This window comes from Homalodisca vitripennis, chromosome X (genome assembly GCF_021130785.1).
Source record: "Homalodisca vitripennis isolate AUS2020 chromosome X, UT_GWSS_2.1, whole genome shotgun sequence".
NCBI lineage: Eukaryota > Metazoa > Arthropoda > Insecta > Hemiptera > Cicadellidae > Homalodisca > Homalodisca vitripennis.
Genome location: NC_060215.1, coordinates 85508355 through 85528405, shown reverse-complemented (window position 1 = coordinate 85528405; position 20051 = coordinate 85508355). Strand labels below are relative to the sequence as shown.

The window sequence follows — 20051 nt, the reverse complement described above, 5'->3', positions numbered from 1 at the left end:
AGTCATCATTGATGTGTTTAGATTAGTTTTGCTGATTTATTTTAAATTAATCGCAGATGTATATAGAAGGTAATTACTGAGTTGAAATTGGTAGTATTTATAGGTCAGCATTGCACAGGAAATTTCAGTCTGATATGATATTGTTATAGGAATTGTCATTGTATTGATACCAAAATTAGTAAGACTTACATTGTGTAAGTTTGGTATAATGCAAAAGTAATTCCTTTCCACACATGCAATTCTTGCTAATCAAATGTTTGGAACACTGTTGTAATGATATTACTGGATCAATCCTTTTGTGTTTTGTATTGCACTCTCATTACGTATGGATGCAAAACATGAACTGCAGTTGACCCATGTTAAATGTCTTCTAGCGTGGAAAAGATGATGAAAACACATGACGAAAAACACCCATTGTATACAATTGTTTAAATCATTACGTTCATCATTAGTTTTGAATTAAAAGTAACATTAAGCTGATGTAGTTTCTTCAAAAGTTTAGCCATTTAATCCGTACCATTCATACCAATACAATTTTGAAGTCTCAAATTCATGGTAGTAGGGGGAGGACTTCACACAGTGTTTCCATCCATTATATGAACATTATATAACTCAGAGATTTTCATGAGCCTGCCCATTGCCTGGTTCAGGAGTTTAGTCAACCTATTGTAACTGATATATTGGGTGGTCATTGTTATTTTCCATTTAAAGGAGGTTACTTTTTAAAATATTGCACAAAAATATAAAACCGCCTAAAATTATAGAAACCCTTATATTAACGTATTCACATTATATAAAATAACTCTTTTCATAATTAAGCTTGACCTACAAGATATAGCCATGTATGAAACTTGTAACACACAATTCTATTTTTATCGTATATTAAAATCATACTATAATTTGTACTGACTATAACAGTAATATTTTAATACTGTATAATGAGAAACAATGTGGACTTGTTATAAACAGCAGCAAACAACATATTCTATGATGTTGAACAATCAGCTAAGTTGTTATATGTCAAGTTATAAAAACACAGTTAAATAAAATGTTTTAGTAATTACATAAAGATAGAATGATTTATCCTGTATGTATGATTATTGCTGATAAATCGCATATGAATACTGTGTCCCATTTAAATTGAAAGTATGACATTGGAAGAGCCGGAGAATATCACTATAACCAACAAATTTAATGAACAACACATTTCATGTTATCTTCCTCATTAGTTTTGTTCCTAGCTCAGGCAATAATCTGATTGTATGCTCGATATTTTATACTAGTTTATTGACTAGCCATAATAGATACAACTGATCCCCATAGATTGAACCTGAACTGGATACTCATGTAAAGAAACATACAAGACATTGACAGTGGCAACAAAAATGTCATGCTTTGTGAAGACTTCTATATTTAGTGAGCCTCAGTGAATAAAAAATTGTTTAATCTATTGTTATTGTGCAATTTATTTTTTGGTAGGGAATTGTAAATAATTTTCATAACGATATTCCCCTTAATGACATGACTAGTGATGTAAAATGTTTGCATAATGGTAAAGCACCTACACTTGGTAAAGTGCTTAAATGGTGGCTAAATGCAAACATATGTATATATATATAGCATCGTTTAGAGTCCGTCTGTTTGTTTTTGGTTTGAAAACATTTTGTTGCTGATTACATATTTACGTTAAGCATTACAGTTCTATTGAATGTATTTTATAAGGAATATAGAATCTTTTTACTTATCAAATCGATATAAAAATAAATTACCAGTTTGTGGAAAAAAACCGTTTAAATTAAGTAGCAATTCTTTTTTAAATTTACAGCAAAATTACAATCACATAGAACATATGATTTTATTTGTGTGTGTGTATGTGTGTGTGCGCACGCACGTGCATGTGTGTGTGTGTGTGTGTGTGTGCGTGTGCGTGTGCATGTGTGTGTGTGTGTGTACACATATACAGGGTGTTCACAAACTTCTGTGGGTGATTGTATTCATAATTTCAAACAAAAATGTCATATAAACATAGGTTGAGAAATGATTTGTAATTGTTATAAAGAAACTGTTATCTCTAACATAACATAACGAATGTACATTTCTTAAAGAAATTGTAATAAAGATTTTTGATTGATTGATTGATTGATTGATTAAAACTAGTTAAACTAAAGATACCATATTTGGCAATAGGTTGGAATAGATAATAGGGAAATAAAAAAAATATAATTGTGTCATTTTCTTTAATATTAACAAAATGGCGTCTGTTGAAAAATGTTAAAGTAAAAAAAAATACACTATAGTTATAAAAAATAAAGTTATACAAAATGGCGGCTAGCGGCTAAACAACACATTTCTCGACCTATGTTTATAGGATGTTTTTTTGCTTGAAATGATGAGTACTACCCACAGAAGTTTTTGACACCCTTTTGTGAATACACTGTATAAATATATGTATATGTTTATATATTGTGAAATACTCAAATGCCATACAATATTTAATTAAGTTGTGTAAATTGCTGAACATTCTTAAGAACATAGTTAAAACAAATTGTTTGCAAGAAAACATGCATTTGTAATGATAATGTGATGATCATGGTACATACTGTGTTCTTTAGGTGAATAAAACAGACTGTGAGGGGAGGACGGCACTGATTGCAGCGGCATATATGGGCCATTCAGACATTGTGGAGACGCTTCTGGAGTATAAGGCAGATATCAACCACCAAGACAATGACGGGCGCACAGCGCTCAGTGTGGCGGCATTATGTGTGCCCATCAGTGAAGGATACACCAAGGTACCACATTTTCACTATGCCGTGAGCAGAACATCCCATGTGATCTAGTTTTTGCTATTAATCATATTTCATTGATTGGTTTAATTTTGAATATAATTGTATATCCTATTTTCCATGTTTGTTAACCATTTATACTATTTCTGTTATCTTTTTTATGATGATAGTTTATAAACATGATTGTGTTATGATAATATTGTTTCAAAAGTAGGTTCATGATGATTACACAATGGCCGCTTATCATTGCTTGCTAAGTTGGTTGCTTACTATCATACAGACAATTTGATTGTTGCTAGTTTTTTGTCCTGCCATTGGCAAAGTTCCTGAGCAATTATACTTACTGTATGTTAATGGCTAAAATGAATAAAAACTGCCGAGATGGACTGGGAAAAATTAAAAAAATAACATAATATTGGAAATTTGAAATTAAGTAACAGTAAAAATTTATACATATTTTACAACCACTGAAATACCATTATGCAGTCTTTCCCCAATCACTACACACTCAATATTTGGTGTTTCATATTTATTATTTATCTCATTCTAACAATAAATGTCATTAAAATTCAATATGGATTATGAATGATATGAGAGGATAACAGGATTACTAACATTGCCATTGTTGAGAGTTGGCTGAAGCACAACGTTTAAAGTGTGTGTCCTTAGTATATCACCTTACAATTTCACTGAATAATACATGATATAGTTGTTTGTTGAAAGCACACCCATGTGTCCAAGTGTCTTTGGTGATGAATATTGTCAAATTACTAAATTCTTAACTGAAATAAATATAAGTGTCATATATTTCACTCACTGTCAGCTTATTTATGTCAACACAGTTGATTCAAAAAGAGGTCATTTAGGCCTAAGCAAAGTATTTAACTTCTCAACACTTATTCTATAACTATATTTTATTATGATATCAAAACAGTCCCTTAATACGAATCAAACTTGAATGAAGCTGTCTGAAACACCACTTTTTTAGACAACCAAGTTCTATGCGAAGACAACATTGTATTTATAAAACAAAAAAATTAAGTACATTTTTGATGATTTTAATTTACTATAGAATACAAATTTTTCAGGTAGTGAATATTCTGCTGGAACGAGGAGCTGATGTAGACCATGAAGATAAAGAAGGCATGACACCTTTACTGGTTGCTGCCTTTGAAGGTCACAGGTAAACTCTTATGTATATTAACAGTTTTTAGTTTGACTAACCAATGCTACATACTAAATAATGATTTTAAGTATTTTTGTTACAATTTTTTAAAAATATTTTATTACTTTAATGAATACATAATGTTATGGGGTGAGACAGTCATGATCGAATTCAGAATTTTCTAATCTTGATTTACAGTTCTCAAATTTAGAATTCTACTTTGAATCCAAAATTGTTACCCCAAGTTTTATTTAAATAAAACTAATTTCTACCATTCATAAACATTTAGATCGCTCTTGCCTGGTGACAAAATAAGTAATCCGGATATAATAGTCGACTTTAATAAGTTTTCCACTTCCCAAATTTAAAGTTTAATATTTTGGATTTATTTATAGCTACTATAATTGTAATTATTGATTTAGCAAATGTTTTTCCAACATTGTATGCATTTTCGCATGATCTTGAACCACCTGTGACTCTGGATAATCAGTTTTAATTATCCCCTTAATTATCCCAGATAATTGGGAATTTATTGTAATTAATTTAACCCTCCGAGTGCCCATCATATTTTGTTAAATGCATATCCATATAGTGAGGTTTTGCATGCTCTCCTTGTAAAATTTATAATAAATCTAAATAGTGACTTAAATACAGAGTGTTATATACTACCTTTTTTTGCAATGAACTATGGTTGAGAAAATCAACTTATTACTTTAGAAATAAAAAAAGTTAAAAAAATAAAAACAAATTTTGCAAAAAGTATACACATGTATTTGAAATATTACACATATTCAAAATTGAGAATAGCTAAATTGTAGGAAATTTGTTCTAAATGTATAATAATAATTAATAATATTAATAATATTTTTGTATGTATACTTTTATGAAAAAGCACACATTTGAAATGTTTTCCTGCTTGTAGTAGTTATATAATACATTGATAACAATGTTCTTATTTTTTATATTATACTAAACATAGCAGCAATACAGCATTTAGAATAGCGTACTTGTAGCCTTGAATACAGAAATATACATTGCTGTAAGATGTTTTAGTAATTCATAATGTGTACATATATACAGGAAAGTCAAAATAGTGAATACTTTTTATGAAATACAAACAATATTTACATAGTAATAACATCATTTCTGACAATTAGTAACTACAAAACAAGTAATTGAATAGAAAATATGCACAAAATAGGCTGTAAACAGTGAAATTCACATGTTCATATCTAAGCAACTACAAACAATGCATATAAACTTCACTGGAAACATCAGTTGATGGAATCGATACTAATATTCGGTACAGCCTATGATAAATCCAAAGAACACTAATCATAAAGAAAAACTCACGGGCTTTTCAATGGTATAGGTTGCAATGTGATTTTACCGTATCAGAATCGGTAAAATGAATATTTATGGTCAAATTTTTTATGATGAGGTTTTGTGAGTCTGTCGTCAAAAAATATTGACAACGTACACGCAGAGGGTTAACCCTAAATCTATTTTAAGACTCATGTCAAGTCCTTTAATTTTAGTTAACATCTAAGTTTTCTGGTTCACATTGTGCCGAAACTTTGCTTACACAATTAAATCCTTGAAATATTTTGGCCGCGTTGTGTAAAACCATTTTCTGTCAACACATGTTGAACTGATATATGTGTTGACTGGAGATTGGTGTTGATCATCACAATGTGAAGTGGAAAACTGAGATCTTAATTCTGATACTGGTTGCATAATCTTTTAAATATATTTAACTGGTAGCAAAGGAATCATTTTTAGCCTTTTGGAAGTGTTTCGTGAAATGCTTATTATATATCAATATATGCAGAAAGAGTCCTTCAAGATATTTATCCCACTGTTTGTGGTTAGTTTTAATGAACTACTTAATCATCATTTCCAAAACTTGGTTACATCTCTCTGTTAGAGACTAGCATGTGGGGTTCCCTGGAAACGAAAGAACAGATGCCTTGAGCTCAGCATCTAACATGATATTTGTAGGTGTGAATCCTTTAGGGCTGTCTTGGAAGTGGGTTCACACTGAACATGAGAGAAGGTGTAGGCTACATCCAAGTCTGAGAATGAGCAGAATGGTCCTACAGTCGCCTTTCCCCAAGGTGGCGTCTGACCTTCTCTCCTTAAGTATATCTGTGTCTCCTCGGGTTATGGGTCTGATTACAAGACATGGTCACTTGAGGAAGCATCTTCACAGAGTTGGCATCCTCCGGGAAGATCTGCTCTGTAGAATGTGTGATGAGCAGGAGGAGACTGCTGAACACTTGCTCTTTGACTGTCCTGGAGTAGCAAGGGATTACTATACCATCTTTGGTAGTCTGGACAAGTGTCCCAGAAGGATCTGAAGTCAGAATTACCGATATGTCATTCTTATTAACTTCGATCAAGTCAAATTCTGTTGTGAAAATGTCACAATGGTGTGAGAAGACAGGAGCCATTTTCCTCTTGTGATCTTTAACTATAGTTTGAGTTAGCCACAGAATTCTCTTGACTTTGAATACCTCCATTTTGGGATTAATTACTGGGATTAAACTGATTTGTACTGCCAGCTTTCAAATGATAACTGGACTGACTTGCTGGAGAAATGACTGACTCTTTTATTGTTTCTGCTGCTGAGGCATTTTACTCAGAGATTATTATATATGAGGGTTTATATAAGTAGGAAAAGTTGGAAATTGTTCATGTACCCTGTGTGCTCTTTAGTCAACTTGATTACTGCGGAAATGTTCTGCTCAAAGAAAATGTAAAAGTTTGGTGTTGCAGATAACTTTAACATGTATTCTGGCCTGAGGGAGGTGAAAGAAACTAAATTTAGCACGATTTCTTTGATTTATATATAGTTAGCAAAAACTTGTTTTCTTGAATTAAATGTTAAACAATCAGATAAACTAATCAGAAGAGTGATGTTTCAGTGACATCTGTGAGCTGCTGTTGGAGGCAGAGGCAGATGTGGACCACTGTGACAGTGCTGGTAGGTCACCCCTGTGGGTAGCAGCATCTATGGGCCATGCAGATGTAGTGTCACTACTGCTATTCTGGGGATGCACTGTGGATACCATTGACATCGAAGGCCGGACGGTGCTCAGTGTGGCATCAGCTCAGGGCAACACCAGTGTTGTCAATCAACTTCTTCACAGAGGTACATTTCACATATAGGTGACTAAACGTTAATGAAAATATTAATTGTTGAGGTACAGAAAAGTAACAAAACAGTTTTATAAGATATTTATGCCCTGCCAGGTATAGGAATATTGACAAGACATTGAGGTAGTGATTATTCTAAGGACCTCATACAAAGCTTTACAACGAAAGGAATAAAGATGTATTGGAATATTTTTTTATGCATGTTTAACCAATTTCATCCACTTTTTACTGTGCCGGTGTTTGAAAACAGCCAAGGTACTTAATAAAAAAACTGTAAACTTTGATAAAAAATAGCTATTCACTTATTTTTTTTAGATTTCATGTTAGTTGTCTATCTTTTAAAAAAATAAACAGCCTTTTAAAGAAGAATATAGACTTGTTTGGTGATTAATTATTATAAAGTGTTTACAAAAATATATGTAAAAATGTGAAGTTTAAAACCTTTTTTACTACTTAAAACATAATTATGTAATTAACATAAAACATTTGTCCAGAAGAACGACTACATATGTTTGGTTTAGGTTACCCTTATTTTAAGGAAAGATATACAGGTGTTCTCAATATCATGTAGCCTACTTTCAAGTCAGGTGATTCTTGTACCACACTGCCCTTGCCGAAATGTTTGTTCTTAAAAATGTTTTTTTTTTTTTAAGAGGGAATCAGAAAAATCTCTATGGGAACTGGTAATAGTTCACCTGAGAACTGTTTATTTATAGCATTAGGTTAGGCCTACTTAATATGTAAGCTCTCAGCACTCGCTCCCGGCTGACAAACTTTTTGAGATCTAGCCTGCATCCCTGTCGGATATCCTTGACTAGCCGTGACACGCAGTCCCAGTTGGCCTCACCCTCATCATCTTCAGGCAGATCAAGTCCACCGCAATACTACATTGTCTTTATATTGAAGACAGAAATAAAAGATATATTCCTGGTAAATAAAATCCTGATGGGTTCCATTCTGTCAAATATCAGCTTACTATAGTTAATAAAATTTCCCATATGGTAGGCCTATAAAAATATTACAATATCAGCTGTTTTCTTGTCACTCAAGTTCATGGTTACAGACTATTAAATACAAATTCATATTCACTACCAGATGTGTTTTTTTGGTAAGTACCGTTTGGATGTATATAAAAAACAAATACACATTTTGTGACTATTTTATTCTCTACAAAAGCCTGCTCTCTTATCTACTTTTCTGCATAATTACCACCAATATCAAGGCACTTACTATATCAAAAAACAACATTTTGTGTACAGTTGCCAAAGACGTATGCTGCCTGTTTTAATAGTGTCTGCATACAATCATTTTAACGCTATTGTCGTCATCGTAATGCTGACCATCAAGCTGTCTTTTCAGTTGTAAAAACTCATGGTAGTCACTGCTTGCCTACCTTGGATACAGAAAAACTCAAATAAAATGGAGATTGCATATAATACAAGTCATTAAAAAATATTGCTAATTGCAAAAAAATCAATCTATTTTTATAAGCTCTTGTCTCTTATCTTCACTGCAAGTTTGTGCCAGTGCTGAAGAAACATTTTGATGTGAGCTGTGCTCCATTATGAGAGATTTCTCTCTAGAATGAAACATTTTTTGAACGATTCCATCTGTATTGTTTAATTTTTCATTTTGTGTTTGGTTAACCATATGGGGAATAATCTCATCTGTCATTTACTAATCTAGTATCCTCCATTATCATAAATCCACTCATTGATGTCTTCATTTGGTAATAAGTAAACGTGACTTGCTTCCCAGCTGCAAGACATAGGTTATAATCCCGTACCATTGTTTCTGAAAATACGATACAGCAATAATACCCCCGTTACTGCGACCCTGAGTATCTATTATGACTTAACTCTGAAATCTAGACTACCCAGGTCAACTTGAGGCTCTTGATAAACCTCAAAATGTCCCTAGGAGCTAAGAATCCCACCTCATTACATTTAAGAAGCGCCCAGTGCAGGTGCCTCTTCACCTGATTAGAGCAATTGCCACACAGTTTCAAATTATATGTATAGCAATCTCCCTGAACTCCCTGCAGAAGGGAAATGTCTCTGACTCAGAAATACCCGTCTTAAACAGGAGGATTGGGCAATGTCCAGTCATTAGACTAGATGACAATCTGATGTCTGATCTGCTGAGTCCAAGAGTAGCTTTCTGTCTTATCGATTTGGGTTCTATGACAGTTTTCGCTTATCTCTGGCCTACCAGACCTTCCTAGTAGTGAGTAGTCTCGTCAACCACCTATTTTGTGACAATGTTCCTAGTTTGGTACGTAACCAAGCCACAATAGTGCTTGGGGCCTACAAGTCACAACATAGTTCCAGCTCTCGCCAACTCGTCTGCCGTCTCATTTTCCGCAATCTCTTTATGCCCTGGCACCCAAATCAGAGTCACTTTGTTGCTGGTAGTCACAGCTTTAAGTAATAATAGACAGTCTCAGACCACTTTGAAGTTGATCCAGATACACAGATGTATCACAAGCATTTCTACCTGAAAGAAGCTCAGGAAAGAGCCCAGGACTTTATTGGCCCAGAAGTTTGGTCCTTTTACCCCTAGTCCCACCCACTTATCTCTCCTTGATCCATCTGTGTACCAGATCTGTGCTCCACTCTCTAAAGAGGGGCCACGCTGCTGCCATTCTTGGCATTCTGGTTTGAGCACCTGGAATGGGTCATCAAAGCAGAATTGTTTGACATTATATCTGAGAAGAATATGTGCATATATGGTTTTGCCAAAAATAGTTACAAAGTCATCGAGTCAGTAGATCATCAGCAACCAGACACTACAAAAGAGGCGATAAGACAGCCTGTCTCTGAGGACAACTTTTGACTGCATTCATAGTAATAGATTCGCCACCTAGCCTAGCTGTTACTCTGTGGCACAACAGCATCAACCTGATCCATTGAAGAGTGATCAGGTAGTGGTCTTTCCTTAGCACTGCTCTTTACATTGAGTCTACAAATGTTATCAAGTTGTGGACACAGGTTGGTAGGCAAACTGTTCAGGGTACAATGGAGAGTTGACAAGAATGTCACTCCTGACAGGGTGATAAGATGCTTACCCAAACAGCAGGGGCCAGCTTTTGGAATGAAAATTACATCTACCCCCTCCATTTTTGAGGATTATGTCCCAGGGTAAAGCTTTACCAAAAACATCCAATAAGGATTGTACAACCAAATCCATATTGGATAAGAGCCGGGAAGGTCCCGTCTCCCCCAGGAGACTTGAAGAATTGGAAGGAATTCACTGCCCAGCATATTTTACTCAGAGTGAACAATATTTTCGGTATGCAGTTATTTAAACTGGATTAACGAGGCATGTATTCCCTTACAAGGAAAATTACCTTGTTATCCACAGATGAGTTGGAACCCAGAAATGTCAAGAGAAGGCTGATGTTGTCTTTGTATTTTTCCGTAAAGGAAACATCAACCTTCTCAAAAGATTAACAGGATTGGCATGGTCTATTTGGAGGGCCTTCTGCAATCTGGACGTTTCAAGAGTCAACTCTATCCTACTGCCGGAATTCCTCCACGTCCTTCTCTTCGCTTAGAGATCCTTATTTTATTTAGTTAAGGCAGCTTTATATTTAGCTTACTGACCTAAGCAAGAATCTTCTAGGTTTTGTCCTCAATGTGTTGAGTCTATTGTTCCAACAGGAGACTTTGGTGGCTGATCACTTGTTCTTTCTGCAGGCAATTTTCGCCATAGGCTTGAAGAATAGCACTATGGAGGCTGTCTGTATTCCGAATGGCCACTTGTTTATGTTCCAATTCTGAGGCCTCACTATATAATCCCCAATCACTCAGCCTTGGAACTCTGTTCACTATCACACGAGACCCTGTCATTATGAAATCAAATAGGGTGTGATTGTGATCAGAAAAAGACTGTTAACTATACTTGTGCCATTTGTGTATCAAATTGATCACCGAGGGGCTAACAATTGCTCTAAATTACTATTGCTAGTAGAGCAATGCAAACGGCATGTTATAACAATTTTCCACACCCCTGCACATAAGAAACAAACCTGTTATCTCAAACATAATATTTTTGGAACAATTATGTTTATTTTAAGAAATTAGATAAAACTAGTATTAGTAAATTAATTTTTATATGTATTTAAAAACAGATAATAAGCATAACAATGAATAAACCAAATTTTATTATTTAGTATTCTGTTTATATTATTTCCAGACAGAATGATCGTAAAACTAGATTCATCCTTTGGTACCAAAACTGTCAGCACTTAATAATACAAACAAAACTGATTCCAATTATGATTAGTTGGAATTATGATGGTCCCTGCTGACTTACTAGTTAATTTAATTGTACTGAAAACAGGACACCTGTTTATTCTAGATTATTTTCCTTTATATCTTTAAGTTTCTTTGTTTGACTCCCTTTAATTTATAAACATAATTCAGAAAAATATTGTGATTGTACAAGGCCACGGTTGATCAAAATAACTTGAAATTTGCTTTCTTATTTACTCTGTTTTATGCTGTGAAGTTAGTGTTGGTTTGAGTTGGTTAAGCTTTTTAAAATCTGACAAGTACTAAAAAGCCCAATGTTAAGTTTAAATATTCACACATCCATACAATTCAGTCTGTTTTTATGGCTGTGTAGGACTGGACGAGCAGCACAGGGACAACTCAGGGTGGACTCCACTTCACTACGCTTGCCTGGAGGGACACCTGGAGGTAGTAGCAGCCCTGCTAGAAGGTGGGGCACAGGTGGACCAAACCGACAACGACTCACGAGCTCCACTCTTGTTGGCCGCTCAGGAAGGTCACGCTCAGCTTGTGCTGGAGATGTTACAAACTCATGGAGCACAAGTGGATCAGAGAGCTCTGGACGGCACAACAGCTCTTAGGTATCTCATGTTTGTGTGACATTTAGTCTTATTTTTCTGTAGTAAACAGTTCTACACTTCCATTCAGTTTTACTAAATTTTGATTCTAAATTATTGAAATGTTTGTAAATTTGTTATTGGTGCTGTTTATTAACTCTTATAGAGCCAGAAACATAGATAGATTATTCCCTTCTAAATCTTTGTAAATGTCTTGAAATATCCACAGAACTGTATAGTAGTAGATGTAGTAAACTGGTGAAAAGAGCACAGTCCTATTAAGAAAAAGAGTCTCACATCTTTTGCTACAATGATTCTGTGTCCATTTGTATCATTCACACTTTTTAAGTTATTAATAAAGAATATTGTATATTTTTCATTTTGTTGGTCTAGTATTTAGTACCAATACACATTAAAGGATTGATATTTAAGGCATATCCAGAAAATAAGTGTACTGTGAGGCTCTCACGGCTGGAAGGATTTTTCAAACATTGGAATTTTCGTTATTACAAATCTACCTTGTACTGGAAAAGAAGTTAATATACAAGGCATATTCAGAAAAAAGTGTACTGAGGCTCTCACGGCCGGAAGGATTTTTTTCCAACATGTTGGTTGCATTGCTGTGTAGCCTGATTTCTCCCCTCCGCAACGAGACCGGTTCGAGGTCAGTACGTTGAGATCTTTTGATGCAAAAACATGTTTCATGAAAAATGTTAATCCAATCTCCCGCCAAGTGCAAAATACACAGCGTTATTCCGTGAATGAATTTTCTGCGATATTTCCGCAATCTCCAGATCTCTGCTGCACAAAACTATCACAGAAACCCTCGGATATCGGAAAATGTCCATGAGGTGGGTCCCAAAACAGTTGACAGGTCAACTCATATTTAATCGAGTGCAGGCCAGGAGAGAGATAATTTTTTTTTTTTTTAACTCTATACAGATAAATTTTTTTTTATAATTTAAATTATCGTACTTCAACTTGAAAATATATTTATATTCTTATGTATTAATATTTTACTATTTTATTTCCTGTTTAATGTTTATAATGTAATTTAGATTAACAGGACTCAGCTATATAGGGGAGGTGAAAGAGACAGAATTCTATATTACAGATCCTGAACACTCTTGGCATATCCCATCACCAGCCTATTGTGTATAGTTATATGATTAAAATATCAAATATGCATCTGGTCAACATGATAGATTGACTGTTGTAGGCTAGCAGCTCTTCAGGGACACCAGGAGGTTGTAAGGATACTACTGGAGCACGGGGCTGATGTAAATGCACAAGATGCTGACTCTCGCACCACGCTTTACATCCTGGCACTAGAGAACAGAGTTGCTATGGCCAAGTTCATCATCGATCCAGGAGGAGCGGATGTTGAGGCTAGAGACTCTGAAGTAAGCTACATTTTACTACATACTTATAGTAGACATTTGTATAACCTTTTACTCTTTTGGCTTAATTTAATGGTCAGTTCAAAACTCCTTGTCAAAGTCAAAACGTATGTATTTACATAAACTGTGTTATAAAATACAATACTTAAAAGCTTTAATTTTAGTTGTCTTCAGTTTATCATTCATACAATTCTTTCAGTGAGTAAAATGGTTGGTTCTGTAGCTAGTTCTTGAGGCTGAGTCCAAAGTGTTCTTGTCCATCTTCTTTAACTCCTCTGGTAATGCATTCCAATTCTTAGAGCCATTGTAATTTTTTCTGTTGAAGTAGGTTTATGCACTGGTAGGCAGTAGTTAGTTGCTTGCATATCTCATCCATCTGTTAATAATTCCTTGCGATTTCTGGTGCTTTGATGTGAACATGCTTTACTGTCTTTAAGATGTATAGGTTTACCACAATTAGTATTTTTAGTTGCTTAAAGGATTTCCTGCACGATTCCCTGAAGTTGAGATTACTCAGAATTCTAATGACCTTTTTCTGCAGTACGAGTATACTTGTTATATTTTCTGTTGTGGTGCCACCCCATACAGCAATATTATAACTTTGTGTCTCGAACTGTGTAAGCAACTTTTGCTGTACATGTGTCACTTATGCCTTATATCCAGTCCTGTACAGATTTTGCTGCAGGGAGAGTCTACATGTCAGATCCATGTGAGGTTGTCATCTATTGTTACACCCAATTATGTAGTGGAAGTAACTCGTTGTAATTCAGGTAGTCTTAATGTAGTTCCTTTATGTTTTCCTAGGACTAGTTGTTTTGTTTTTATTTTGTTGACAAGTTTATTTCTATGACAATATTCAATACCTATATTCAGAGCTGTGTCGTCAGCTTGCATTAGTACTGTACTTTAGTCTTGCATATAGTTGGAAAAATCATTCATGAATATGATAAAAAGCACAGGACCCAGCACTGACCCCTGATGAACTCATCGAGATATCAGTTTGGGAGTTGATTTAATTTGTTATATTTTACCCTTTCTTGTGTGATTTATTTCAAACATTTGCCTTTATCCTGTTAGATAGCTGGTAAACCATGTTTATGAAGTACCTTGTATACCACTTGTTAATTTCTTCCGGTTTTGTTACAAGAAAGAGTCAAAAGCTTTGCTGTAATCTAACAGTATGACTGTACAAGTATTATTACCTTCTTCAAGTGGATCTATGAGGAACTCTGTTAAACTAATCAAGGCTGTAATTGTTGATTATTTTCTTCTTAAATAGCCATGCTGGTGAGGTGTTAGTAGTTGGTGGGTTGAGAGGTGCTCAAGAAGCCTGTTTAATAGTATTTTTTTCTATTACTTTGGAAAATTTTGGAATGAGTGACAATGGTCTCTAGTTCAGAACTTGTGTTGTGCAACCTTACTTAAATTTAGGGTATATTTTAGGCATATGTAAGGCTGATGGAAAAATCCCAGAGTGAAGAGATTTATTAGTAACATCAGTTAGGGGTTGTAGTAATTCACTCTTGTATAACTTCAACATCTTTAACGAGATATCATCATACCCAGCTGAGGTTTTTCTCTTCAATTACCTAATTATTTTGGACATTTCTTGATTGTTGGTATGAGCTGTAATGGTGGAATGTTCCTGTTTTCTAGGGGTAAATCTGTATGTGTGTTGTGTTGGCCATCAGTCTTTATTGTTTCTTTAGCAATATATGTTTATAAATAACAATCTTATAAGAATCTATGTATTATTTGGCTAGCAGTAGTGTCACTTAATAAAGGTTTTGTGTTTCTTTTCCTGTATCCTGAACTATATATCTAACTGGAAGGTTAGATTTATAGTTTTTTATTAACCCTCCATCGGGCGCTTAAAATTAGAAACACCATCAGGCGCTCACGGAGGTTTCCTCCAGGTTAGTGAATAACGGATATTATAGTCGTTTAAACTGTTTTTATTTGTTTAAATATTCATACTGATTTAATTACAATGTAATATATTCATTTTTAGAATTTAAATAAAAATTACTCTCTTATGTAATAAATTTTCCAAATAAGAATTTAGAAATTTAAAAAAATGTTATTGTATAGTAATAACATGATTTATTTTAAGGAATAATGCAATTAATTGTAAAAATGTTTAACCTTCTGTAATAATATATGGAAATTAACTTAGTTTTTAACTTCTTACAAAAACAACTTACTTCAATTCTAGAGATATTATACAATTGTAATGTCAATTATTATTCTAAAATCAAAATTTATTCTTTACTAAAAATTTTTTAACACTACACAAAGTTTCAAAACATTTTCCTTCCGGTTCTTATAACGACAATGTTCACTCCATAAACAGTACTGAAATGTTACCTAGCACACGGGTACTGTACTGACAAGTCTCTCGTCTTCATTCTCCATTTCACAAAATTCAAATAAAATATATTGCAAAACTTAAAAAGAATCCATCACAGATCAGACATTTAGGCGCACACGGATTATTACTCCATAAAAACTAAACACTATAAGGCACTCACGGAGATTTCGTCCAAGGACTACAAACACGACATCGGGCGCTCACGGAGGAATCGTCCAGTCTCGCACGGAAGTAGACCTCATACTGACAGATTTTGACAAAGATAAGCGGGAGGCTATTATTTCGCTTCCCCGAAAGATGCTCGTGAAGTACACTGCGGAACACGACTGCCAACATCAGAAAAGTACTACTATTTTTAATAATAAAAAATACACGGAGGAAAACTCCGTTTAGCGCCCGATGGAGGGTTAAACTTGTAAGCTTTGTTTATGTCATCAGTGTAATAAATCTCTTTCCATTCTTGTCGTTTAAGTAATTGTTTGAGTTTCAGTTGATTCCTGTTGCTCATGTGCCTTCTTTCTGTTGTCGTTTGGGGCAAGAGTGGGTTTATTTTTTTGAGTAATGTACATAGCTAGCTTGTATGATCCAAAATACCAGTATTTATGACTTCAATATTAAGTTCTTCCTGCTGAAGATTGGCACATACACTATCTATTGATGTCATGAAGGTATGTGTTATTCTGGTTGAAGGTAAATCTTTTCTGTACATAAGTAAGCTAAGATTACAGATAGTTGGGTGTAGTCCATTTTTTTGTTCACGCAATGTCACTAATAAGGATGGTAGAATGTTTCTTGGCTTCTATTTCCTGGAGGGCTTCAGATATTATCTACATGCCTGTCTCTATATTATCTCTATATCTACCTGTATTTTAGACTTCTGCGATGAAGAGGGATAAATTTCCCAGTTTAATCTTCATTGTTACTACTTCGTAAACCATTTTATAACAGATGTTTTGTGTGTCAATAACCTCTGTTTTGTTCTTAATCCATCTTTAATATAAAGGGCAACACCTCCTTTCATCTGCAGCTTCCTACAGTATGCAGTATACAGTATTCCTACGAGTCTTGTATTATTCATCTCTTTCTTCTGTCCATGCTCTGTTAGGATTACAATATCTAGTTTTAATGAATCCAGAAGTATGTTTAGTCTGTAAATTTTATTGGATATTCTGTCAGTATATTGGTGGAATAATGTCAGATGAGGATTATTTTATAGTTCAGTTTTGCCTAGATTCCAGTTTATTTTTTGCATTATAAACTTAGGTGTTGGTCTTTTGTTTTTTATAACCTCTAAAAAACAGTTGTTTGTCTCAGCAGAAGTTGATAGGCTGTTTGGAAGGTGTTGTTTGATGAGTAAAAAATTGTGTAAGATTTGGTGCTGTATGCTGCTATTTTATTTAGAAAAGATTAAATGTAAGATTTGGATTTCTCCAAAGTTTTGTGTGAATTATTCTAGTTCAAGTTGCATATTTAAGGCTGTGATGGGTGCAGGTTCAATTCCTGTTTCCATTGTTTTAATATTTTAGTCTAGAGCAAAAATTAATTAATAAATTATAAATTTGATTGAGAGGAAATGTTTTAATTTTTGTTTGAAGCATAGTACGCATTCATGTTAGTTGTTTCATGTTCTGCTTGGAGAATTAGCACGTCTTTTAATACTCGCTCCTCTGTCAACAGCCTTTTTAAGTAACAGCTCTCTTTTTCTAATCTTTGATTTTTCTTTTTCAAGTTTGTCAAGATTTCTTCTGCTACTTTTAGATGTCCTTCTAGGTCTTCTGCATTATTAGAATTAGTTTCCAAGATTCTTAAGTGTTTGTGAAGCTCTTTACTCTCTGCTGTTAATTGACATAATTCTAATTTGAGATTTCCATTTTTTATTAGAAGAGCATTACCTGCTTCTGCAGCAAGAGAAAGTGAAGGTCCAGATCACAGTCATCAAGTTTTTCTAAATTTCGTATTTCTTTTGGACCTCCCTCACTTCATCTCTATCAGAATACAGGTTGTCTACATTTATAGGATCCTCATGACCAAGTATCTGTGAATTAATATCATCACTAATATTTATTGAATCAGTTGATTCTATATTCCATTAGTTTGTACATTTCCCAGTATTGGTTTCTTCTTTAGTAAGCTTGTGTAATTTTTTAAAACCTGTCTCTAGTCTATTTAAACATTTTACTGGATATAAGTCATTGTGATACATTAATAATACTGTAACATTTTTAATTGCTTAATACAAGAACTGCCCATAAAGTATTATCCAGAAAGTACCAGATGTTTGGACTAGCACAACAGTGGGCAGAGCTAGCCCTTATAAGGCCAGGCACCAATGTATCGGTGTCCCGATTTACGTTTCAAAACGGCCATGCACCGAATTATCGGTGTTGGAATTTAACTATGAAAACGGCCGCGCACCGATCTATCGGTGCCGACTTTTCTATTCCAAAACGGCCGCGCACCAATCTATCGGTGTCATACATTTTTATTAGGACGTTTTTAATTTTCAACTATTTGAAATCAAATTTCCGTATAATGAAAAAGGAAGAGTCATAGTTTATATTCATTGTATTCAAATAATCGGGAACTGTCATTTTTTATATGGTATCAGCTGTTGAACATCAGCGATATTCTGCTGGCTGTGTTTAATGCAGCTGTGAGTTGCAGCGCTATTTTCAGTTCTGTCTGTTGACGTCTGAAATGAAATGAAATGAAATGAAAAATGACTTTATTAGAGGCGAAGTTAGGACTATAAAGTCCTCTCTACCACTTAACCTCATAAAAATTAAACTAACATATATATATGAATATATTTATAACTAAAACTTAGTCTATTTATTTACACTATATATTAAATGAATCTTAAAATAAAAACAATCATCAATAATTAGTGTAACTATATACAAATTTACAATAATATCGCAAGACACACACTCGCATTCATTCAACTTGCATGCAATTGCCCTAAGTACCGCACACCAAAGCCGCCAATCGCTATAATGAGTCTCACGTCTGCTGTAAGAACGACAATCAAGTAATAGTGTTCTGAGTTTGTTATTCTATACAGGGTGTATATTATGTCTGGAAACACCCAAATATATCCTTTAATAATTTAAATATAAATTTGAAACCTCTTACAATCGTGATAGAGATTGGGCATCTACTTTTTGGAACAATGTTTTGTTATATCACACCAACGGGGGACGTCCTGCCGAGGGTATCGTGAATATTCTTAATGGAAGCCTATACCTTGTGATACATAATTTTAAAGGTAATAGCTTACTGAATTGAATGCCACAAACCGCATCTCAAAGGAATTATTCTATCAGAAAATAGAGCATTTTTAGTATTGAAAATTTACTGATGTTCAACAATGTAATTTTAACATGGTTCTTGCCACAAAATGTGTTACACTAATTTTTTAGCATTTTTTAAATGTTCAATTAAAATAAAATAAACAATTTATTTTTAAGCTGGTTTCATTAGTACAAATTTACCAGTTTTTATTACAATGAATAAAACTTATGAGTCACTTTCTCTGATTACTTATGAATCTGTACTTGGTGTTTTCCAGTCAGCAGGAAGGTTTAAAGAGACAAAGGTCACTAGCCTATGAGAAACATTATTGTGTTATTAATCATCTGGTCGACAGGTTTCAGTTTGTTGAGCATGGAGCTTTCACTAGACAGGTCTAAGCTTGGGAATTACAAATGGACAAAGGTCATATCATTCCTGTCGAGTTAATCAGTGTCTCTGAAGCATTGCTGTCAACAAGTTATCTAATTACAGTAGTTCAGTTTTTATTTGGCATTTTAATGGAATTGTCTGAAAGAGAACGAATTACTCTGTTGATGATGCGAGGATATGGCGATCGTCAAAGATCTTATCGGGAAGTTTGTAATTTGTTTAATGACACTTTCCCAGAAAGGAATCCCATAAGTGTTTCAACAATATCAAAAACTATTGAGCGTTTTGAAATGACAGGGAGTGTACGTAATCGGCCAAAGTCGGGTAGGATACAATCTGCAACAGATGAAGAACATGCACTAGATGTTTTGCAAACATTTATTGAAGACCCACATACATCGCTCAGAAAAGCTGCACAGCAACATGATATGCACCCTATGTCTGTGAGTAAGATTTTGAAAATTAATAAATACAAACCATTTAAAGTTCATTTAGTCCAACAGTTAAGTGAGGATGATTACGACAGAAGAGTTGAGTTTTGTGAACTTGTGATGCGCAAATGTGATGACAATAGAGATTTTCTGACCAACATACTATTTTCTGATGAGGCAACTTTTTTCCTAAATGGCAATGT

At 34.1% G+C, this 20051-nt stretch overlaps 1 protein-coding gene across 2 annotated transcripts in view; it reads left to right on the top strand.

Annotated features, from left to right (window-relative positions):
• The window catches only part of LOC124369294 (ankyrin repeat domain-containing protein 50), a 74767-nt gene that overhangs the window by 28861 nt on the left and 25855 nt on the right, over positions 1-20051 (top strand). For both annotated transcript variants that reach the window (XM_046827227.1, XM_046827226.1), the window contains exons 9-13: positions 2613-2792; positions 3875-3969; positions 6879-7105; positions 11740-11986; positions 13182-13365. In XM_046827227.1, coding sequence (XP_046683183.1) covers positions 2613-2792; positions 3875-3969; positions 6879-7105; positions 11740-11986; positions 13182-13365 — 933 coding nt within the window. The remainder of the gene's footprint in view (positions 1-2612; positions 2793-3874; positions 3970-6878; positions 7106-11739; positions 11987-13181; positions 13366-20051) is intronic.